Genomic DNA, 25,167 nt, shown 5'->3' on the forward strand with positions numbered 1-25,167 from the left:
TTTTTCCATATCAGAGCAAATTACAATGACATAATATTATCTTATTTTGAAATACTTTACAAATTTTCTAATAATGCAAAGAGAATTCAATGATATTATTTAGCAGATTAGAATTATTTCACATCAAAATTAGGCTTTAGTTTTGATCATTTTTTTCATTTTTCTACACTTTATTACTCAAAGTATTAATGTTAGATGAATTTTTAAATCAGAAATGCAAAATAGATCACGATGAAAACATCATAACGGTGATACGTCAAAAATTGAAAATTTATCCCATTTTGAAGTTCCCAATTTCACTATTTACATATTGGCGACGTGTCACCGTGTCTGAGCAGGCAGAGGAGCACGGACGAAATCGATGATTTTGTGTGTCGCGATTGCTCGAGTGTTCACGCATCCGGCGGCGCGGCAGAGCAGCAAGCAAATGAACACAGCAGCACAATCTCTGACAACAACAAGCTGAACAAGCCTGCTGATAAAATATAACACGAGCACGGCCGCGCCCAAGATTTTTTCTGCACATCAATTTTATTGGCTGGCTGCTCGGTTATTCATGACATGTGTGTACTGAATTTGCATGACAACAAATACGTAAAAAAGTAAAATTTATGCCGGTCGTGCGTGGGCGGTGGAGGAAAAAAATCTCACCGATCGGGCCCAAATTTATTTATCTAGCGGCGCAATCAGGCCCCATTTAGCTGCTGACATTTTACGGCGCCGCAAAAGTCTACTTTGTGTTTTTTGGCGGCAGCTCTAGGCAGGTCGTGAACCCCGGCCGTTACCTTTTGCGATTCTTTAACGGCCCAATCGTAAAACACACATACGAATGGGCCACTTCTTGATAAGTTAATGTAGATGAGGCATAAAAATAACTGCGAAAGTTTGCGCCGAAATAAAAGCAAAAGTCGACTGAGGAAAGTTGGTGGCATGTGTGACCCCTCCCAGACTTTTTGCGAAAGTAATTCACTCTAGGCTGGAGAGGGAAATTTCTTCGATCAATATTCGACGGCAAACATTCTAAATTTCAATTCTGGTGGTGCCTGATTGAATTTATCGCCCAGATAATTCCTCCTCTCTGGTCGAGGGCGAAATAAACGCCTCCGGTGCTTGTCCGTAATTAAACCAAAACTGCTTTCCAATCCTGCGATGGTATTTGTTACCTAATGGAAAATCCCACGCACAATTGATTAATAAGTTGAGCACGTAATTTAAAAATTCCAATTTATATTATGCTTTTTTTACTTAAATTAGCCCTTCTAAAGTTTGCATTTGGGAAAAAGTCTCCTTTATTATAACATTTTATTATTTAAATGCAAATATTTATTTAATTTAAACCAACTAATTATTTTTTATATAAAAGGAAGGGTATCACAATGAGAGAGCTGACAAAGGTTCATAATTGGGCAAATTAAATGTCAAAAAGACTTATTCCAATTTAAATGTGGCAAATTCGTCAAGGAGAAGCAAAAGAAGACAAATAATTTAGAAGCAAAAAACAAAAAACAAAAGAGAAAATTCGAATCCATGAAAAAAAAAATTAAAAATTAAGAAATCCACTCAACTTCTGATTTATACATCTGAATATCTTCCTGCTTCATTATTATATTTTAATGGTGCTGACCAAAATTATTTAAAAATGTTTTTGTAAAATTTCAGCATAAACGCGCAAGCATTTTATTTTTGCAAACAGCCGATCTGCTGACGTAATCTGTAAAAACAGCTCGCATTAAATTTTTGTTTTTGCCGAGGCCCTTTTAGTTCTTCTGCTGGCTCTCCCTCTGATTGCGCACCAAAGAGAGGAAAAGCACTGGTAAAAAAGCGCCGCCTCATCACTCGGCTGAGATTTCACCCGTCATTGGTGTTCGTTCTCCCTGCTCTTGCATACTTTTGAGTGCTCGTCTGTCTGACGACCAATATTTGGTTTAATTCCCTTTTGTGCCGCACGCAGAGGAAATTCTCCACCTTCGTCATGTGATTCGCCTTGTTAAAGAGAAGAAGGAAAAGGCTTCCGTGGAATTAATCCGAAGGGAAATAAATCTAAATGCGCGTGGGTTTGCTTTGACGTTAGGGTCGATTTTCAAAGACGCGTGGTTATATCCTTTGCCGTTTATTCTAATGATCGAGCTTGAGGGGAAATTTGTTTGAGAGTATGTATGATAGAAAATTCGTTTATAATTAAAGATTCAAAATTGGGATAATTTTATTGCTATTTTCCAATAAATTAAATCCAATCAACGACACTTCAGAAGGTGTGATATGTTTAATTTAAACAAATATTATGATATTATGATATTTTTTCTGATATTAGTAAATGTATAATTTGATAATTGATTTTCAGAAAGTTTAACTTTGAATAAAAAAAAATGCTATTAATATTATTAAAATTATTATTATTATCCTAAATAAATTTAGAATAAGAATATACAGTTATACATATAAATTATAAAGATATTATCCCTCAATAATCAAATATGCACTCTCTCATAATGTAAAGTTGCTATATTTCAGTTGGAATTTTAATGAACAGTTGCAACCAGAGTATTCAAATATTATTATATAAAAAATATCACGTCAGTAAGTTTTATAGGGTATATGAATAAAGCAAAATTAACAATGCCTAAAAATATAAATATTTAAAGATTAATTATTACAAAATAATATTATCAAATTTAAACAGAAACGAAATAAATAGAAAATTATGAAAAATTTTATATTTATATGAGCAGTAAAAAATGATGAAACATTCATTTTAATAATGTAAAGTAAAATTTATTTAAGAAAATCTCAAAATTCCTAAACTGTATTGTTTCTTCTTCATTACAGCTCGCATTGTCAGTTCGTACGCATAAGGTAGAACAAATTTCTCACAGATGAAATCGTGCATTCAAGTGCCGTAAGATAGGTGGGCGGCGTCACCGTTGTGTGCCCTCTGCTGCCATTATTAAAACTTGAAGTACGACAAGTGAGAACCATGGGGTGTTTTGTTGAAATAATGGCGTCCGAAATAATAATCAAAAGCGGCGGTCCTCAAAATAAACCGACCCTTCGTCAGAAATGAACGTTGAACCGATCGAAGAAGAAAACAATCAAGATCTTTTGATTTATTATTATGGGCGTCGTGTACCGAGTGTACACCTGCCGCCGGCAGCCGGGCGGTAATTAGTGCCGATAAATTTGTCCTTTTCTCTCTTTCGCGCAAATAGAAAAATAAAGGACGGCACGTGATTGAGAAAGGCTGCGGTCTAATAAAATTAATGGGGCCGAAAGTTCCGACCGAACGCGATAAAACTCTCAGGCTCTTCTCAAAAGCCTGCCTTTTCTCTCTCACTCGCACAAAAGGAGGGAATTTTATCAATGCTGGGAAGAAGTGGAGCTCTTTAAAATTTCAACGCGCCCGACTGATATGATCTCGAGCCAATTATTCTGCGCGAATCGCTCCTCTTCCTTTGCGAATTGCCCCTGGCCAAATTCCTATCTCCCCGATTCAATTAGCGCTCAACTATAAAATGGCGCAACGCCTATGGGGTTATTGTTATCTATTTTTTACGCCGATTCGCTCTCGCCTTTCGTTTCTCGTTTGCTCTCCCTGCCCATTTCTTAATAACTCTTTTTGTTCAGTTTCTAAAATTTTCAGAAGATTTTATAATAAAACAATTTTTTCTCATTTTCTTGTAGCGGAGGAAAAGGAAAAAACAGGGAAGAATGTTGTTGCAATCCCTTTTCACTTTTTTAGAATTAAAGCATCTCTGAACTCTGATATGAAAAACATTGATTACGATTGATGATTTCCTTGATTTTTGTAGCAAATTTTGAGTATGTTTCTGTTTCTTTCTATAAACGATTTTCAAATAATTTCTTTGTGGATTGTTTTTTTTTTTTTTTTTTTAAATTAATTGAAAAAGATTTGAGACTCAAAAGTTTCCGGAAAGTTGGCACGAGAGATAATTTGCACGAGTAAATCTTGGCATAGAGAGTCTCCCAAATAATATTCATTAAAATCAGATAGTGATATTCCCTTGCGTAGTTTTTTACAATAAATATATTAAATAAATGAACAAAAAATGAGTAAAAGCCATTATAATTTTGGTTTTTGACGTGGATTTTTCTAGTCCATAATAACTCGCCATTAAAAATGCAGCCGCAGTGGCGTGTTCTTTCAACTTGCACGGCCATTGAGTAAGGTAATGGAGCCTCCGCTGGGCGCTCGCTTTTTAACCGTCCATTTATTTTTAGCTCAAATAAAGTATCCCTCAAGCGCGCACCTAATGCGACTTGAGGGAGCCGGAAAGAAAAAGTGCTTTAATTATAAAATTAAATTTACTGCTAATTGCCAGAAGGGGGTCGGCCGGCAAAAAGGTAAATTTCGTGTAGTTTTGTGAAGCCGCTGCAGAAAGGCACCCCGGGAATATTAAATTTCGCACTTTGAGATTTCATCAAGAACTCTCAGCGACGGCAGGAAGAGAGAGAGATGCAAATTTGATTAGGAACGCTGTTTCTCTTTGTTAATTCTGGAAAGCGGCGAACGAGCTCAGGGAAGCGTTGAATTGAATTCGCTTTTGACTGGTCCTCTGCCTCGGCGTAAATTATTTGAGAGGAAGAATCAATAAAATTAACACCTGGCAAATTTTGTGAATGCAGCTGACGTTAAGGGCCAATTATAAGAGATTACTTTTTGACAGATTGGTTTATTTAAAACGGTTCATTAGATCGCCGTAATTGCCTTAGCACCTCTTTCATTGAATTTCCCTTAAAAAAAACGGCTCAATCAATTAAGTGCTGACTTGAAGGAGCCACTTCCAGCTCAAAAAAAAGGGGGAATTTGTAATGAATGAGCTTCTTTTTAAACTTTTATTTGAGAGGTCAACACTTCACTACTGCCATTTCATAAATTTTTAACGGTTCCTGAAAAATTCTGTATATGGTTTTGTGTTTTATGCTGCAAATTAAATTTATAAAGTTGGACAAGTAGAGAATATTGAAGCTAGGAAAGAATGACAAAAATAACACTGGATACACTTTTCAATTAATGGGTCCTTCAAGTAAAAAAATTTCGAAATATTACATAAAATAAATCAACTAGAATAAGATCGCCAAAAGAAATTAAAATTATTTGAACATTTACGTTTAATTCTTTGGCCTGGAATGCTAAATTCTAAGAAAAGTAAATTGATGCAAAATTTTTTAATTTTAAAAAAATCACAAGACATGCCTTTAAAAAAAAAAAACGTTGAAGGATTTTCCCCATCTCTTTCCTCTTCTACAAGTTGCGATCTTTTCTGGATAGAAACAAAGAGACAAGTTTCGTGTCGCAACTTTAAAACAGTTTTGGCGACAAAAGCGAAGAGTTAGTGATGGGCGAGGACTTTGAAGCAGCTTTTGTGTTAATCTGGGAATGGAGTTGCGAGCGGCGATAATCGAGTGCATTTAACTTTGCCGCCGGCGACTATTTTTCAGCCTGATTTCATGCAAGCCGTTAGCCAAGAGAGAGCGAGCAGTTTTCTTATCACTTGACGTTTTGAAAAGTTTCTGCTCGTCCTCGGAACTTGTCTGGATGAAAAGTGGTCGAAGCTGCAAAACGCCTCCAGGGTGCATTTCAGTTGACGTGTGCAGCGCCAAACAAGTAATTCCAATTATCACGTTGAGCATCTGTGTAATTAAATCACAGTCACTCGCGCAATTTAATTCCAACTTGTGTCGCATTACGCAAAGTTGTTAAAGTGAGAAACTCAATTTTGATTTTGTGTAACGACAGCAATCTTGAATACTCCAAGTTAATTGAATCAAGTTGTTGTGAATATTTTTTTTGACGATTTATCAAACATTTATAAAAATCCTAAGCTCTACTTTAAATAGCTCTAACAGCGACACACTTAATGTCAATATTAATATTTTTTGTTATATTAAAAATATTTTTAATCATTTCATCCAAATTGGATTTACAAGTGGAGAAATGTTTGTTTAAATTATTAAATTACATTTTTCAATTTATTTACATAAAATTTAATATTCTCTTCTCTTTTGGGGGACAATTAATTCCTACACGAATTAGGAACTTTGTTTTTAGACAAATGAAAAAGTTACAGCTTATTATGCGAATATTTCATAATTACTTATAAATCTCAAAGTAATCTGAAACTTCTATTCAATTTTTTTTAATTCTATTTTGCTAATAGAAAAGAGATATTAAAAATAAAAACAAATATTTTGATTTAAAACTATAGAACCAAATAATAAATATATGGAAATTTGTAAAACATTTTCAACGGAAGCAAATACATCAAACCCTAAAATAAATATTCATGAAAGTTTTTATATTTAATCAAATTAGTTGCAATGATTCGCCCTCTTAAGCCACCCGGGAAATTTATTTTAACGAGGTCGGCTTTTGAGCGGGCAGTAAAGTTTGATTGGATTTACTGGACGCGTCATTATTATGTACCTGGCCTTCAATTCCGAATCCAAATAGCGCGTCTCGCAGCGACCCGTTTACGACATGGCCATCAGGGGCAGTAGCAGAGCAGTAGTTTTATGCGAAAGCTCGCATAATAAATTCACGGCGTAAAAACAACAGGCTGCTGGTCGCGAATTAATGAAGACAATAGTGCCCGCACATGATTGGCGCCCGCACGAGATGGCTCGGCCTGATAATAATAGTGGAATAATGACACTTTTCGGTGGCGCTAGTGTGGCGCCTAATGGCGCCCTTTGACGACCTCTCACGCCCGGATGGCTGCGCTCTCGGTGCTTATTGAAACTCGCTGCCAATATATGGCCGCGCGCTTTATCTTGATTGCGCGCGATTGCAAAGTGTACTTTTCATACCACGGCTCACCTCCACTCCCCGCAGCCTCATTTGAATTTTAATTTTGTACTCTCGCGCACGTGTTATTATGATGGTCTATATTTAGCCCTGCACTATATTCACACGTGCTCGCTCACCTATTTGTTAACCGTGTTTTGCGTCACACGTAAAGTGCATCCCGTCAACCCCATTTTATGGCAAAATTGATTTCGTTGTGAACAACTACATGGACAGATTGTTTTCTAGATGCCTTTTAAAATTGTTTAACATTTGATTGACAGGTAATTTAAATTATTTCAACCGAAATCAACGATGAAAAAGCACATTTTTGATCTCAACAAAGGCCACTTTTTAGTCTCATTCTTTGAATTAAATAACTCCCATTAGCTTTGTTTTTAGGCAAAAATATATTTTACAATGTTTTTTTTTTTTAATTTTTGTGTTAAGGGATATGAAACTAAAGATATTTATTTTATTTTTTTCCAACAATAAGACAGTTGCAGGCACCCTTTGAACAAATAATGTATTTAAGCGGTAAATGATAAAACTACTTTCGATTGATTAACTTGTGTATGTCAAGAATTTCCGGGAAAACAAGTGTTTATAAAACGCACGCATGTCCCAAATTTCAGAAAACGTTTTTCCAAATCTGCCGTCACTAATCAAAGTATCTGCCTGCAAATTGCTGGGAAGAAAGCTAATAAAAAGAGAGACGAAATTGTTGAGGAAGTTGAAAAACAAATGTAACGCAGTTGCTGATTCGCAGTTCGCGTGTCTCCTAATCGAGACACAAGGCACTCTGCTTGATTTGCAAATGAAATTTACTTGAATGTGAACTGCCGGTCGACGTAAGGAAGAAAATCGACTCTTTCACGACTAGACTTCTTGGTGTCGTGCTATTTTTTGCTCTTGGTAACTAAACGGCCGGCAACTTTGTCAGTTCTAAGAGTTGGCAAACTGCGGCTCGGATTTTCTAATGCCCTTCAGCCACGATGGTGTGTTGCGCAACGCGACAAGCAAACTATCCGCCATATCTATTCATCGTCGAAAACAGGAGATTCGCGTCAAATTGCCCTCCGACCTTTCCAAAATATCACGGAGGCCAAGAGGAAAAGGAATTCGGCAAACAAGTCCTCAAAGAAAGAGGGATTTGTGCTCTTTCGTAAAAGAACATCAAAGGAAACACGCACTTTACATACTTATTCTAAACTGTCAAAGGTGCCCCCCTAATCTGGAATTCGCAAGATCTCTTGATATTTCCACTCAAAGCATCCTTTGGTTATTTTTATTCACAACTCAACTAATGCCCAAAATTTACAACAAAAAAGAAATCGAAAAATAGCTTTGATTCCTTTGAGTAACGCTGAGTGATATTAAAAAAGGATGAGAAAAATTCAAAAGTTTTTTTTCTGATCAATATTTTATGATATGAAATACACATCAGTACCACGTTTTTTTTTATTATTATCTTGTTAATTTTTTTGCCTACATTATATTTGATAAATTTGTTATAAAGAAAATTAATTAATTGAATAAAACAGCACTAGCACCAACTAGCAGAATTGTTTGCTAAGATTTCCGAGATCAATAATACCCCCTCCATATTACCTAATATAAATTTGTTTTCGCATTGATTTTGTATGCATTTTTGTACTTTTATTAAATTTTGATTGTATGCAGAGGAAAAATAAAATGAACTAAAAATCAGGTATTTATAGTAATAAATTTAACAGTGATCTCGACTCACCTTTGCAAGGGCGAGGTGCGGGAACTTCTCAAAGGCCAGTTGATGCTCCTCGCCTGACATGCCGAGTTGTTGGCCGCGAAGAATCCTGGCCGCCGTCACAGTTGCCAACGACATGCCGTCGCCCACCACGAGCACCACGTTCTTCGCCACACCGCCCTGAGGAGGACTGTGAAGGGCGCGGTGCAGTTGCGTCCGAGCTTCGGCGTACCAGTACTCGGGTCCAGCAGCTAAAACATAAAGAAATACAAAATTTATTTTTCAATCAAAGAAAAAGTGTGAAATCTAAAATGCATAAATTTGACTTACAATCCGATAAAACAATTTTCATTATTCTTAGATATACTTTAATTGCTTTAATTGTTGCAATTTAAGTGCCCACGTTAATTTAAAAATCTTAAGAATTTTCTGATTTAAAAGAAAAATGCGGAAGGAAAATAGGATTTATTTTGTTCTTTTAAATACAAATTTAAACGGAAAATGTTGTATTCATTTAAATTATAATTTTAAAAACAAAAAATATTTGCTACCTCTTTGGTAATTGACAGCAAATTTCTTTAGGTTAGAAATACAGATTATTAAAACCTGAATAATTGAAAAAAAAATTGTATAACGAATTGATACAATATTGACCTAGTTTAAATCCTTCAAAGAAATATGATAAAACTCATGAAATGAAGAATATACAATTTTTTTTTCAGAGAACCTAAAGTGCGTCACTGTTTTTTAGAGTGTACGGTTTAGAGAAAAAAAAACTTTTCAAACGAACATAAAACGCACGCCGTGCGTTGGGCTAAGCACGCAATAAAGTTGATAAATGAATTAATTAAAATCCAAATTACGGCGTGATATATTTGCGAGAGACGAGCCATCAAAAGCAGTCGTAAAAAGACAACGAATTGGTCATAATACATCCGACGAGGAGGCGCGCAACAGATTACAAACGAGCAAGGTGCGTCTCCCTTTGCCGCAGCGAACGTAAAAAGATGAACGCGCGTTTATATATCCACATTTTAAATAAATGAAAAGTGTGCCGTTGAGTGAAGTTTGCGCTTCTCCATTACCAGCAACTTTTTTACAGCCAGAGGACAGACCGCCTTCGTTCTGCTTTTATTTTCCTCGCTGGCAGAAGTACCGATGCAATTACTCCACGGTGTAACTTATTCAGACACGCGAGAGAGGAAAATGCATTTGGACAAGTGCGGAAGAGGAGTGCTCGGAAACTGCATTTTTCATGCGAACGAGCAAACTGACCTACTGAACATAAATTAAAGTTGATCTTAACTGCATTGAAATAGTCCTATTTCAATGCAGTTAAGATCAACTTTAATTTATGTTCAGTAGGTCAGTTTGCTCGTTCGCATGAAAAATGCAGTTTCCGAGCACTCCTCTTCCGCACTTGTCCAAATGCATTTTCCTCTCTCGCGTGTCTGAATAAGTTACACCGTGGAGTAATTGCATCGGTACTTCTGCCAGCGAGGAAAATTGTTAAAAAAAAAAGTACGATAAATATTCTTGAGGAAATATGCAAGATATTATTATTACTATCGTCGGTTCATTTGCCTGAATGTTTTAAAATTTATTGAGAAAAAAATTACTAGTATGAAGGAAAATATTCAATCGTTAGACAAACCGGAACCCGCAACTGCAACTGCAGCGCATTGATCTAACAATATCTCTTGCCATGCTGCATTATATGAGATTTTTTTACACAACGCGGTTCAGTGCAGCTATGATCATAATTCATTTGTAATTCTAATTATATTTAAATTATAATAATACAAGGTATCAATTACATGCATAAAAATTAATTCAAAATATATGAACAAAAATTTCAAATTAAAAAAAGTAAAAAGTCACTCGAAGCTGCAATGGTGGACTTGTTGATTTAAGAATTTCTTTCTAACCGTATTTTAAGTATTAAATTTTTTAAATCCTAGACACAGATGACGATTTATAAAAAGTAAAAAAATAATTTAATTTATAATAAAATATCTAAATCTACACTAAATTTGTAGTGCCTTTATTGTATTATTCAATAGAGAGGAAACTATTTGTGCAAGAATTTTCAATTTATACTGTTTGCATCCGCTTTAAAAATCAATGAAACATGGTCGTAATTCAAAACACACTGTCGTTTTCTGCGCTCCCTCGACAGCCTTAAAAATCATATATCGGTTCAAACGAGGAATGAAAAACCTGTCGTCTTGTTCGCCAAAGCGAGAAGATTTACGACCGGAAGGCGCTTGTGTGCCGCCGTCGCCGCCACGGATCTTCTTGCAAGCGCCGGTGCTGCAATTATCACTTGGCAAAACACACCGGCGTTAAAACTGAAAAAGCAGCAGCGAGGTAGGAGTGTGTTTACCTCTCTGTGCGACAACCCTAAATCTGGGCAAATTAAGAAAGACGCGTCGCCATGGTAGTCTTTATTTAATTAGCCGACGCCATTCTTTGCGTCTCTCGACGTTATTTTTGGACTAACTGAATTACAGGGCAGGCGGACCTGTGTTGCAAAATACGGTTCAAACTCCAACACTTGAAATTAATTGGCTTACGCATGCATCATGTCAATTAAGTTTTAAAATCGCTTTGAAGTTGAAGTAGGGTCATATTAATTACAATTGAGATCAAAAGAAAGGTAGTCTTTGAAAACCAATGCCAATGCTAAAATGAAGGAAAAAAGGCAAAAAGTTTTTGTGATGTTCAACTGAAAATTTTCACTATTTTTACATTTGCGAATTAACAAAATTTAATGGTTAATGATATCTATCATTAAATAAAGTATATATGAGCGAAGGTATTATATATCAAAAGCAACTAAACAAACTAATTTGATTCTATTCAAATTAATTATCTTTTTTTCAACTCTCTTTTGCTAAAATAAAATCGCCTCTAAATCCGTATTTTTAAATCTTATTTAAAAACAACATTATAAATGACAAAAAAGCAATCTCAAATACTATAATTGGAATTAGTGGGAACTAATACTTGCGATTAATCGCCCTGATGTAGAATTACGTTCCTTATTAATTTTAATTATTACAACAGGGATTTTCTAACTTATTTTACACCGGCTTTGTCTCAAATTCTCAAAAAGCCTATAATTTGAGTCAAAAGAACAATAATAATAATATTTGAGGTTTAGGGGGTAAATTTTTGATAAAATTTTAACTGAGCTCTCACTAGTTGATAATGCTGGAAAACTTTGATTTGATTGAAATTCTTTTTGTCTCAAATATGTAAAATAAAAGCCAAATTCTCATCAAATAAAAACGCCAACAACATATTATCTTCCTTTTTTTAAAGGATGGTAAAAGAAAAAAATTTTATTTAGAAATTTTCATTTACGAATTTCTTAGTTGATTTGATCTGGTGGAATTAAATTGATTCACGGTCGCTGAAAATGTAAATATTAAATAATTATTCGAATGCATTCTTGCTCTTTGGGATTGAAAAATTGTCTAAAATTGATTTTCTTTGAGCCTTTAAAAGTTTATATGCCACGCATTTAACTATTCCCCCTCCTTTCAAGTGCACTCTTATCAATTTTCAAAGTTATACTTCGGAGTTTCCATTTACTCTGGGCAAGTTACTAACAAACTCGGCAAGACTTTTCATCGATAGCGATTAATCATAGCTCCCCGGGCGGTTTGATGTGTCGCGAACAGATAAATTGCTCTCGGTGCATAATGGCGTTTTCATTTCCGCAACGGAGAAAATAGCTAATTTAATCAACAGGCGAAACAAGCAATTAATTATGGAAAAACCAGCACCGCGTGTCTCGCGTGCAAAGTACTTTTCACAAAATCACGTCGGCCGGAAAGTGGACTATTTTTCAAGTGGAGCAAAATTTGGAGAGCAAAAAACGAGGCACCCGCCCTAAATATTAAAACACAATTTACTCCGGAACTCGTTTGGCTGTGGTGATAAATGTGGGCACATCGCGGAAAATAAATTCCGGCGTTTTTCTTTTGAGAGAATGGGCCGAGGGAAAAAGCCTCCCTCCCGCGCACGCACCACGCCGAGTGTATTTATGGTAAAATAATTTTTTGCCACTGTTTTTCCTCATCGAGACGTGTTTCGCTTCTTAATAGCCTCCTCGCTCTTCCGCCTTTCCCTTTCCGTTATTTCTTTACTTTGAGAGCAAGATTTCACCTCTCTCTTTATTTTACACATTTTGTTTATTCTCTGTTGCTTTTCTTTTTAAGCAAGACAAACACGGCGCGAATATACGGTAAATAATGGCGGCTGCTAGCAGCAGCAGTGTGAAATAAAACCTCCCGCCAAGTTTTATGCCGAAGGGGCAGGGACCTCAAGTGCAGTGTCTTATTCTCTCTTCCTTTTGCGAGTATATTTGTGCTCGTTAGCTTGCGGCCCCTTCATCCCTGGGCCAATTTTTCTTTCCTCGGCCTCACTGGGCCAAAACTAACGGAGCATCGAATATTTTTTTTTCTCGCACTCTCTCCGGCAGGCAAATTTTCAAGCGATACATCTAAATAATGGCGCCCCATAAAATTCAGCTGGGCAAAAAGAAAGAAAAAATGCACATCAGATCAGCCGAATCATCTCTTTTGGAAAAAGCCAGTAGGACATGATTAGAAGAAGCTACCAGGGTGGCAATGAGAGGGAAATAAAAGAATAAGTGCCCCAACTAAAAGCACCATTTTTCTTGTCCCTCTGCACAGGGGAAGAAAGAAGAGGCTCGCATAATATAAAGGCTGAGGACATTAAAAGTGAAGAGCTCGCTCCTTAACTCTTCTTCTTCTTCTGTGTAAGGGATGAGCTGCTGTATAATTACACGCGCGTTGTTTTTGCTCTCGCGTTGTAAATAAAGAGGGTGAACTTTGCTTGAGTCGCGCCTTATGATGCTGGCGTTTAGTCACTTTATAAGGATAATAAAAATCCTGCCGTCTTCTGCTCTGTAAATAACGACAGACACGGTCATTAATTTGGACTAAAATTGCTTGATATAATTCATAAATCACGTAGGTGAGAAGTGACAAATATTGTAAATTTAATGATTATGCAACCCGCTGAAAAAAAACGAATTTTGATTTAAATTTTTAATTTAATTTTTAAGTGTCAGTTTTCTTCTACATCTAAAGGAGTTGCATTCAATTCAAATTTAATATTTAATTCTAATTTCTAAGTAAAAAAAATTGGCCACACTATCAAAACTTTTGTGAAACTATTGTTCGTATTGTGATTCAAGAAAAATTTAGTTTTTTATTTATTGTAGAATAAAAATTTTAATTCTCATGACCATGAAATCCCTGATTTTTTTTTAAAGATTCAAATGAAATTTATGCAAACAGTATTGCCAAAAAATTAAGCAATAATAATATGATAATAAAATCGAAAAATTCCCTTAATAAGTCTCAAATCACATCAGAAACAAAAATTTAATTTTTGTACAGTTGTATGATGAAATTTTAAATTTTCCATATGCATATCAAACTGATATTTTGAATCATAATGGCAAAATTTGCAAAAATCCTATGTCAGAGTGAAATTTGGAGAAAATATTATTAAAAACCCTTTTACCCTTCGATCAAGAAGATCAATTACATTTTTGTAGAGGATTCTTTTCGGCAGGAATTTTTATCTCAGAACTATAAAAAGTCAATTAGCCGGGTAAAACTTTCAGCAAGTTTTATGCGTCTACGATGGCGGCATTGGCGGCTCACACTTAATTCAGAATCTTCTGATTCAGTGGGTCGGCCCTAATTCTTGCGTAATTGAATTGAGTGCTGAGAGTTTCTCGAAGAAGCCGCGGCGGCACATTAATTCGCGGATGTGCGACGTCGGCGTGGAATTATCGTCGGACGTGGCTGCGGTCGCGCGCCGGCACATAAAAGTCACTTTAAATCGAGTCGGGTGACAGATCGTTTTTGCAGCGCCTCCAGAATGAAGAGCTCTCGTCTGCTCGCGCTTCTCGCGGTGTGCATTGCATCGGCGAAAGCGGATTCAGAACCGATTACTACGCCTTTCATTCCGTGCAAGGCTCTCACACCTCTGAAAACGCTCGCACTTCAACAGGTAATAATTTTCTTAGTAAATTTAATTTATGATTGTTTTACCTGCTGTAATTTTTACAAATCTAATGCTCACAATACATGTGTTCCTAGAAAAAGTTAATACTTTTTAGAAATATTCAAAGTATTGAATTGCAACAAAAAAATCGTCCTGAATAAAAATATGAAATTATTTTTTAATAATTGAAAGAACCAGAGGAAAATTTAATTATTGAAATTGCAAATTATAAATATTATGTAATTGCCAAGAAAACAAAATAATTTTTTAAAAGCATAAAAAAAATTTAAATCTTGACACTCATTTTCAGCTCACTGGACAATGGGCCCCAAAAAAATTATATGCTGTGAGCGAGGTAGCAGCATTAGTGGGCATGTCTATCGCCAAGCCCGGCCAGCAATGTTTGACCGAGGAAATTTCCCAAGTGCAGGGCCCGGCTCTAGTCCTCTCAGTTTTCGACTCTACATTAGACACTAAGAACTCTAGCTCATGCTCGATCGACAGATCCCAGCACGGTTTGTGGACCTGCAGCCCCATGGGAAAAGGTATGTAATCTAAATAAGCTCGTGCAACGATCTAAACTGTAGTTTGATTAATTGCAGGCGGATTCAATGTTGTCGTGGTGATGGCCGAGGCCTCCAGTTTTCTCCTGCTTGCCCCTGCCTGCGTCAGTGCAAAGCACTACCCCAACCTTCAGCAGTTTGAACCTCAGAGATTCTCGCCCGTCCTGTTCCTTTTGCAAAAGAAGAACACACCCGCACTGGCCGCGGACAAAATCGCCGAAATCGACCAAAAGGCGGGTGAGGCCCTCCAAAGAAGACCCATCATCCGTGACATCGACTGCACAGAGAATAGAGCAGGTTTCGGAGGTCAGTTGAACGGCATCAACCTGAACGAGTTTGAAGATTCTGACGTTGGCATTGATCGTCCTGGTTTTGTCAATGCAAATGAAAACAAGGGCAGACCCATTCCAAGCGGAAGGCCAGGCTCTGATCCTCACTTCGGGCCTCAGGGTGGGTCCACGGTCTTGAAACCTGGAGTGACCTACGCAAATCCCTCAAATCCCATTGGCAACAGTGCTCCACTGAATGGCAAAAAGCAGTTTCACAAACACCCTGAGGTCAACAGGGTCATGCAAAGTATCCAGGAATGGTTCAATGACCCCAGGAATAAGAAAAACGGACAACACGGTGGTGGTTCCTGGAACCAGGGTGGAAACGGAGGCTTAGGCAACAACAATAATCACAACAATTTAAATGGAAACAACGGCAACAACTGGAATACTGGAAATAAACCCGGACACACCGATCCCTGGAATACTGGAAATAATTCTGGAACCAATAACTGGAATAATGGAAATAAACCTGAGGGCAACAACAACAACAACTGGAACAATGGAAACAATCCTGGCAACAACTGGAATAATGGAAATAATCCTGGTAACAACTGGAACAATGGAAACAATCCTGGCAATAACTGGAATGGAAACAATAATCCCAACGGAAATGGTGGTTTCAACAATAATGTTGGCTTCAGATTTGGTCAAGGGGAGTCCGGGAGCAATGACACATTGACGGCAAACAATACCACAGCGACGGGCAACACCACAGTCGCAAGCGAAGATTCTGTTTGAAGAAATTTTGAATTCTGAAATAATACAATGATAATAATATGATTTAAACGTACATAAATTTTGTTTAATTCAATTTGTCCATTCTGATTTTTTTTCTGGTCAGGCCAAGACAAAGTGTCTTATCGGCCTGTGCCCTTATTTGAGCTTGCTGAAGGCAAGCTCCAATCTAATATTATTAATACTATTATAATTATAATATTATTAACATTATTAATAATATTATAATGCAACAATGTTTGAACATTTCTTATTGACACAAACATATTATCTTCTAAAATAATTTAAAATATTTTAGGATCAAAAGCTTTTCAGAAGTCAGTCACTATGGTCTTAAAATTCAAATACATTTCTACTCTATTAACAGACCGCAAATTTTGAGCGACTTTTGCAACAATCAAACAAAACTTGCATAAAAACAATCGAAAAGCCGGGCCGCAATGTAAACTTTATAAGAAGCCTCTGCGATGACAAATAATATCAGTAACGTTGTTGGTGGAAAAGTAGCGATAAAAGCATAATATAAAGTGAGTGAGATTTTGAAGCGGAGAGACGTACTTTGAGCTCGCACACGCTGCGCTCAGATTTTTTTATTATTCCATTAAAAAGCGGAGGAAAGCAATAGTCGCTCAGGCGAATTTCATCATGGCACTGCTCATAATGTAACAAACAGCAAAGAATAAAAGCAGGCAACAGAAAAGGCGCATTTTAACTTTTCTTTCGCTGTCTTTTCGCAGCCGAGTTCTCATTTCTCACGAAACGCCCACACACACCATACAAAATGAAAAGGGATGGGCGCAAAAATTAATTCTGCATGCCACTCCCAGCTACTGCAAATGTCTAGAACGGGCGCTTTTACTCGCTTTCCATTTCTTTGTTTTTGGATTTTATTTAGCCCATTTATACTGCTGCGAGATTTTTCACAAAGACGAAAAATGGCCTTCTCATCTATTGGAGCAAGTTTACTACATACTACTTTAGAGAATATTTTCATTATTTACATTCATTATTATATTAAAAAAATATTCAAATTTTTTGGTTTATAGTATAAACAACATTTTTATTTTAAAACTATAAATTAATCCACATTAAAAAATATTAATTATCAAAAAATTGTCTCCATTCCGATGCATTATAAAAAATTACAATATCAGATGATGCAGAACCATGAGTCCACTTTGAAAGTCCACTGAGAGTGAGAATGAATAACCCTGTGATTTATTATTATAAAATGTAAACTGTGCTATTATTATTAGGAACAGTATTTTTTATGATGTAAATTTACATTAGATATACATTTTACTCATTTCAGTTATAAAATGAAAATTTTTGTAATTTTATAATCTTTTATTTTTTTAATCAATTTCATTTTAATACGTACAATGATAGTTTTGTTTGAAGTGGTTTTTGATACATTATATTATATAAGTGGTTACAATAAAATGTATTTTCAGATATAATAATAATTGGTCATTTTCTGTCCCCTGTAACTTCAATATTACAGATTTAACAAAAGGAAGAGAGAAGAACAAGACCTTTACAACCTTACAATTTACATACATTTAAGGAACATTTATCATAGTCACTTGTATGCTTTATTCAAATTTTAATTTCAATTTTCAACGCTCCTCAGTTTCTTTCAATGAATATTTTTTTTTTTATAATTCTCCGACAGTTAATTAAGAAAAATAACCTCCATTAAAATAAAATAGCTCTAAAGATTGTTTTTCATTCACATAAATTCAATCATGCAACGACCACCTGGGCTGACAAAGAAACTGCCGGAGAGGGAGAAAGCATAGGTAAATTCCACGCTAATGAGAGCGGCGGCAGCAAGCATGGGAATGAAGATTGACATAATTTAACTCGTGCAATGAGGTCACCATTATGCACATTAGTAGCCAGCAGGCAAAACCCATTTGGCTTTACGTAATGCTTATTTTTTGCCGTTTCTTTGTGTATTCATTTAAAAACGCTAGATGGTAATTGTTCTCGGCGCGGTTATTACGAGTGGCGAAAAAAACCGACCGCGGCACACCGAATTAAACAATAATTATTATTCGCCTCCGTCCGCCAGTCCTTTTTTATTTCATAATTTAAAAGCTGCACTCGTGGCCGAGAACAATGGCGAACGGAGAATGAAAGGGACCTTTTCTTTCTTTTTTCTTTTATTCTCCGCGAAAAAAAATAATAATTCAGGCTGCTGAACGTTGCGAGCGGATTTCGGTTATGCCCGCAGAGTGATTCTTACCACGTCATTTGGAAATAATAAAAGAAACTTGGTTGCGGTGAATTTTTGTGGGTGCGCGCAAAATTGAATTTATACGTGGAAAGAGATACCGCAGTTTTTAAATAAAGCCGAGATCTTTCTTTCCGAGTTAAACTGTTTATGTGATTTTTGTGGTGAATTTTGAATCCGAAAAGTATGTCGCTGCACTTTTTGAGGTATTGGTTTGAGGTTTCCTTTAGCGCGGTTTTCGATGGCACTCTTCTAGGGAAGTCACACCGCGTGTTGTGATGAAATTTTTATCAAATGTATGTGGCAAATAATATCCTGGAAAGGAAAATATACTGTGGATTCCACGAAAGTTTTAATTTACTAAAAGTTCTGTATAAAATAGAATTATTAAGAGAATCTGATATTTCAATAGTTTACATGAATTGAATTTTATAGATGGCAACAAGAACATGTGAACCTTTTTACTAACCAAATTCAAATTTTAATTTAATTTTTACCAATGAACATAACAAATTGTTTTTAATTTTTTCCCATTTAGTTTCTTGCGTTGCACCAAATATAAAACCTTTTGCAGTGTGATTAAAAATTTTTAAGTAGGCGTCATTTATCTCCTATCAGAGACTTACACGGTTTCGACCGTGAAATATGTAAATTTTATAAGAAAAAAGAAAAATAAACTGTCAGTTTCAACAGAAAACAAGATTTTCTCCCAAAGTAAAAGGAATGATGAATTCATGCTGGGGGAAAGATAAAGAAAAAAACCTAGAGGGAAATTCTAGGAGAAACTTATTTCGTTTGTGGAATATGACAAATGGTCTCCAAACAACTGCTGATAATCTGGAAACCTCAGTGACAAACAACAAATTTGCGTGCAACCGCACCACTATATGTGGAGCAATGCGAGCGAGCGAGCGAGCGAGTGCAGCGCGTTTTTCGCAGCGAGTTGGAAATTCATTCAGCCGGAGGTGTAGCGTGGCGCAAAATAAATGATAAGAGTGATTGATGCTTTCGCAGTTTTTACACTTCTGTCGCACCGGCAGCCAGGCACAATAACGCCACCCGCTTTGCATACAAAACTCGCACAGGTGCAACCTTTCCCGCTACACACGCACACACACTATCACTACCAAGGGAACAACAACAACCGACTTTATTCTACGGTTATTGGTGACATTATTTTAAAAAAAAAAAATTGAAATTTTTCAATTTTTTTATTTCACTCTTCCCTAAATATAATTAAATAATATAATAAAAATATAAATTATAATTTTTTTATAAACGGGGGATTAAAAAACTTTTAACTACATTTTCTCATTTATTATTAATATTGCTTTTTTTATTTTTTATTCTAAAATCTACGATAAAGCTCAACAATATATTATTTCAAAATAAAGAAAGAAATTTATGAAAATTTATGTAAATTTTTTTCAGTTGAATCAATCTTAAGGGAAAATGAAAAAAATGCATAAAATGCTATTAAATTCGAAGAACTGTTCTCTCAATAGATTCAAATCACAAGATTGAATACATAGTATTGTTTGATTTTAGGTCAAATTTGAATAAATCCAGTTACTGAAAATTGACAAAGTTCCCTTTCAAGAAAAAATATCACTCACGGGCATATGAATTCATAAGTTTTTATATGTATCGTCGTACTTGAGAGCGAAACAAATTTGGGCGCCCCCGGCACCAAGTGCTGGGATTATATCAGGGCTAAATGCGTTTCATCCCGCGCCGTCTTTTGTTCTAGATGTGTGTACTTTAGAAGTAAAGCGCGTGACGGAATTTGCGCGTAATGCGCACCCAGCCGGCAACTTATCCATTACAAGAGAGACCCCGAGGGATTTTGCACCTCCAGCAAACAACCGTTGTTTGGATACAGCCCAGGATAATTGGATTTGTGTCGAGAAATCTTCCGCAAAATTTCCACAATCTATATCAGAAAATTGTTTTAAGTTATTACAAACAAGTAACATATTTAATACAAAACAAGCCAAAATTAATTGAAATCGTAGTTTTCAGAAGCACTTTTACTTGCCGCTCTTATAACTTTCAAATCTCTGCTCATATCTTTCAATCACGTTTTATCAGGATAGAGACGCGCCAACTGAAATATAATTTTAATTTTTAAAAGCATAAAAGTGATGCATGAGATATTTAAATTGTATGATAAGTTTAATCACATCACGTAATATTAAATTGCATCTGTCGTATAATTTATTTATGTGATAGAAAGTTGGTTTGATGAATTTAAATTTTTAATTTTAGAAAATCAGTTTTCCCATTATAATCACCCAAGCTAAAATAAATCATCAAAGAAGATGATTTTAAAGACACAAAAAACCAAATCAATTTCATACAAACACAATTATCGTTTAAAATTCCAAAGTATAATTTGAATTATAACAAAAATTTGTATCATTAAAAAAAACTAATTTTGATAATTTTATGACTAACAACCGGTACAAATTTTAAATTTTTTAGCTTCTTCACCAGCACTGGCAAGCTATAAATGTTTTTTTGAAAGCATTTATAAACAAATTTCACAACACGCCACCATAATTAATTTTTGTTAGTGTCCACTCAATTCAATGATTTTGGAATTACATCATGGATGGTCATATCAATTTTCGAAGGACTGAATCTTTGCACAGGAAGCAATTATTTCAGTAATAGAGGTGGGCATTATTGCATGATGCTGCATATTCACAACCCAGAGAGCCTTCTCTCGATATCAATTAACTGGGTATCGGCCGCGCACAAAGACATGAAAGGCAGCGCACTCACAAAAGCGCATAAAGTGCGAATCGGCAAACGAGGCCGTGTTTAGTGCAATTTATATACAGAGTGGCCTCTCAGTGCGCGACAAGCCGACCAGCCGCTCTCTGGTTGCGCTTCACGCTCCGCAAATATGCAAACTTGTAGCCGATGTGTCCCTTGCAAAGTGTACAGCACCGCCACGCCGGCCAAATGAAATGGCTGAAAAACTTTTACATGGTTCGTCCGGAATTCGCTCGTGTTATTGTAATACCGTTTTGGCGAGTGGGACGGAAAAGTTTTTTTTTTATTATTTCCTCTTCCTAATCATTTTTGCGTATCCAATGATATGCTCAATTTTTGCTGGCGAAATTTAATTAACACCATGCAATCGTTTAAAAATGAAACAAAGAAAAACATTTATTAGCATTAAATAAAATAAAACTACGCATATGATTTTTGTTGTTGCTAACAAAAGCACACATTCATGATTACCTGGTTTTCTAATGAATCAAATTCAAGCATATTTAATTTAACTAAAGAATGTTTAAATTCAATTTCACAATTTAAAAAATTTAGCTTTAGAGGATAACATTAACTTTTTTTATTAAAAATTATTCTTATATTTGCGTCAAAAATTTCAAAGTACTCCTTTCAAATTTGGAAGATTGGTAACTAATTGTGATTATTTTTTAAGCTTTCAAGCTTTCTGAAGCCTATAAAGTATTTTAACAAAAGAGTAATCATTGAACTGGAGTTAACCAATCAAAATTCTCCATAAAATATACCCAAGCTCAACAACACAATATGTATTTATTCGCCACCAAACTTCAATCATCAATTCAACTGCTTATTTCAGCAAATTACATTATTACAATATCAACAGCATTTGTACATATTTCTGCGAATTTTTCAGGTTGAATTGAGTTCCAAGGAAATTCTTCTAGGGCCTTTTCTGAGAAATATTGAAAAACTTGTACATATGTAGTTGCTAAGAGACACGTCTGTTTTTGTTTGTTATTCCAATCATAATTCCATGTTTGGCATCATTTATGATGGGGGTTTTTTTTCTTGTGAAAAGTGTAAAACATTTTTGCCTTGCACTGAAAAAACTACCAAGGTCTCTTAATCGTCGTCGATCTTTTATTTCAAAATAGATCTTCGAAATGACTCGGATCCCCTGCTTTCTAGCGAATTCGGTATGGGTCGCACGTGTGTCACTTGCTAACTCTCCATTGGGTATGCACAGCCGTCGAGCCGAACAAGCTGACGTCAGCGAAATTGGGCGCCGAAAATCTTTAATCTGGGGGCGAACGGCCGTAAGGTCATCCCCAGGGCCGATAACGTGTAAATCTAAATGTCCCTCCCTGGGGTTGCAAACGTCCCCATGCTAACTGTTGGAGGAGAGGAAGATTCGAATCGCGGCCCGGGTCGTTTCTTGCTCTTGGTATAAAAATTCCCTGGGGTCTTTAAAGGAACGAATGGATTTTCTATTTAGCGGGCCGAGATTTATGGTGCCACTTTCGTGCGCATTACTCAACGCCCGGCCCTTTTCGCAGGATAAATATGTGGAAAAGTAGTGCAGCCCTTTATAATTCCATTGTCTCCATTGGACAGAGAACGGCCTTTAATTTCGACGGCAAAAAGTTTTGCATCCCCCCCTTCTCACCTCTCCCGAATTGGAATGGTGAAAAAAATATTCAAATTGGAATTAGCATGTGCACTGGGACGAGAAATTCACCACAACACGACGGGGAATGAATTCGCAGCTCGTTTCTGCGGCTGAATTTGAATAACTTTTTTTAAATAGGCCCCAACTGCAGAGGAGTTTTATTTTATTTGCATCTGTAAATGAGTTTTTCTTCAGCCTCACTTTGATCTCTCTGCGAAAAAGAGAGAATGTCGAAAATGTAAGCGGAAAAGTTTGTGCACGTCACGCGGTGAAAGGTCAGAACTACACCGACATATTGACATTGGTATGTGTATCATAAAAAGTGCGGGTGACTGGTGCGCGCCACCGGGGTTGAAAAAGCCATTTCGCTCGACATGACCCTTATGTTTTGGAGGTTGGCTACAATAAACGAGAGAGCAAAAATCCTCTCATGCCCACTTTTTTTGTGAATAAGATACCCAAAGGTTTTTATTGCAAAAAAGAATGGCTACTATTTTCTAGATAATTATTTGTCAAAAAATAAATTAGTTATTTTCGGTTATTTCTATAGCATTCTGGCATTAAAACTTTTAACTTGAAAATGAATGAAATTGAATGATGAAAATGTTTAAGTCTCACACCTCACACCTGTCATTTATGCCCTGATCCTATTTATTTCAGTTTATTTTAATTTGAATTTAAAAAAAATAAAAACTCTACATATTTATTATTACAGCCTAGTTTAAATTTTGTTTGAAAAGTAAAAGTATTAACATTAGTTTTTCTTCATTCAACACCGCTTTTCGCTGAACAATTCAGTAAAATTATGTTTGTTTACTTTTAGAATTAAAAAAAAAAGAAAATTTTAATTTACTCAGCTTTAATACATGTAAAACATTTATCTTTCAAATGCATACAAAATAAATCTGTGTAGACCTATTATTTATTATATTTTTATATCTAACTAGACCACTTTCTCTAAACAAATGTGTAAAATTCAATTTATTCAAACAATTGAGTTGGTGTACATAAAATAGACGTTTTTAAATTTCTTTTTATTTGACAATTTTATTAAATAATATTGTTATATTATGTGAAATATTTTATAAAATCTGTTAACATGATTTAAAAATGGTTTACTAAATTAAAAGCCAGCATTTGTTTCCTGAACCAAACTAATGGTAAGAGGACAAAAAACCGGACTCATTTCATCACATGAAAGGACTCATTTAATAAAAAACCATACCATTTTCCTTAAAAAAGAAAATGCTTTTTTTCTAGAAAACAAAGCAATAATTTTGTGAAGTAACGAGTTTTTATTAAGTGGAAATTTCTACTTCGGAGAAAAAATAAATACGGCGTGCGTCTGTTTCCGACTCGGTTTTGTGACTTCATCAGTGTAGCCGTCACCTGGGAGTGCAAAGCAAATTTAGATCCAGAAATTGGCGTGTCAGATTCATGACGTCCCCACGGAGGGACAACAACAGTAGCTTTCGCCAAACTCCCGGCTGAAATAACGTTAACCACACTCTCGACTTTTTCTCTTTCCGGTACACAATGAATTTCGAGTCAGCGCAAGAGGTTAGTGCAGGGGTTGTTTGTCGCTCGGCCTGGGTTTGTACCGGGCGTGGGAGGTGATTTCTGTTAATGCAGTGAAAGAGTGCGGTGCTCACGAAGTGCGGTCAACCTCATTTTCGACGTGGCTCCCAGGCGCACTTTCAATTTTGCGGCGCCGAGACTGAGTGAGTTTTTTTCTGCTTTTATTCGTCGTCAACGCGGGACGGCTGCTGCCGCTGATACGCCGTAAAATTAAATGTCGCGCACAAACTAATGGGGCTCTGGTTGCACACTCGCTCGGTCCCTCGGTTTGTTTTTATTTTCCGCATAAATAGCGTCTCGGGACGCCTCTGGCTGCGCGAAATGCAGCCAATAAAAGTCAGCTTTGGGACTCTGCTTTGAATGTGTAATTCTACACACTCGGTGCTGTGATGCCTGCCTGCGTTTCACTTTTTCCGCCCCTTCTTTTTCCAAAATGAACTTTCCGAAGCTGGAATCTCGACAGTAAGCAAATTTTTTAAATAAAATTGTCCCTGAAAATAAATGCCAATGCGAAGATTTCTTCAGTTTTTAATTTTTACTTTTATTATCAAAGATTTATTTCTGAAGCTTCCATTTGTTGACGCTATTGGATCAAAAACATAAAAATTTATAATACATTGGTCAGAAGGATACGGTGATGACTCAGAGGTTAATATTGATCTTGAAAATAAATCATTGCCAGAGAATTTAAATTAAAAAAAAAATTAAG

The 25,167-nt window shown here is 35.9% G+C and overlaps 2 protein-coding genes across 3 annotated transcripts in view; one reads left to right on the forward strand and one right to left on the reverse strand.

The window, feature by feature from the left end:
* Positions 1-25,167, reverse strand: part of LOC132205775 (alkaline phosphatase, tissue-nonspecific isozyme-like) — a 153,511-nt gene that overhangs the window by 64,916 nt on the left and 63,428 nt on the right. For both annotated transcript variants that reach the window (XM_059635056.1, XM_059635048.1), the window contains one exon: positions 8,553-8,779. In XM_059635056.1, coding sequence (XP_059491039.1) covers positions 8,553-8,666 — 114 coding nt within the window. In that variant the 5' untranslated portion in view covers positions 8,667-8,779. The remainder of the gene's footprint in view (positions 1-8,552; positions 8,780-25,167) is intronic.
* LOC132192486 (putative uncharacterized protein DDB_G0282133) lies at positions 14,431-16,274 on the forward strand. Its single transcript, XM_059612472.1, has 3 exons — positions 14,431-14,588; positions 14,893-15,127; positions 15,185-16,274. The coding sequence occupies exons 1-3, from the start codon at positions 14,457-14,459 to the stop codon at positions 16,213-16,215; spliced, it is 1,398 nt and encodes a 465-aa protein (XP_059468455.1). The 5' UTR covers positions 14,431-14,456; the 3' UTR covers positions 16,216-16,274.

The sequence above is a fragment of the Neocloeon triangulifer genome, unplaced genomic scaffold, assembly GCF_031216515.1.
Source record: "Neocloeon triangulifer isolate White Clay Creek 2 clone unplaced genomic scaffold, ASM3121651v1 ptg000001l, whole genome shotgun sequence".
NCBI lineage: Eukaryota > Metazoa > Arthropoda > Insecta > Ephemeroptera > Baetidae > Neocloeon > Neocloeon triangulifer.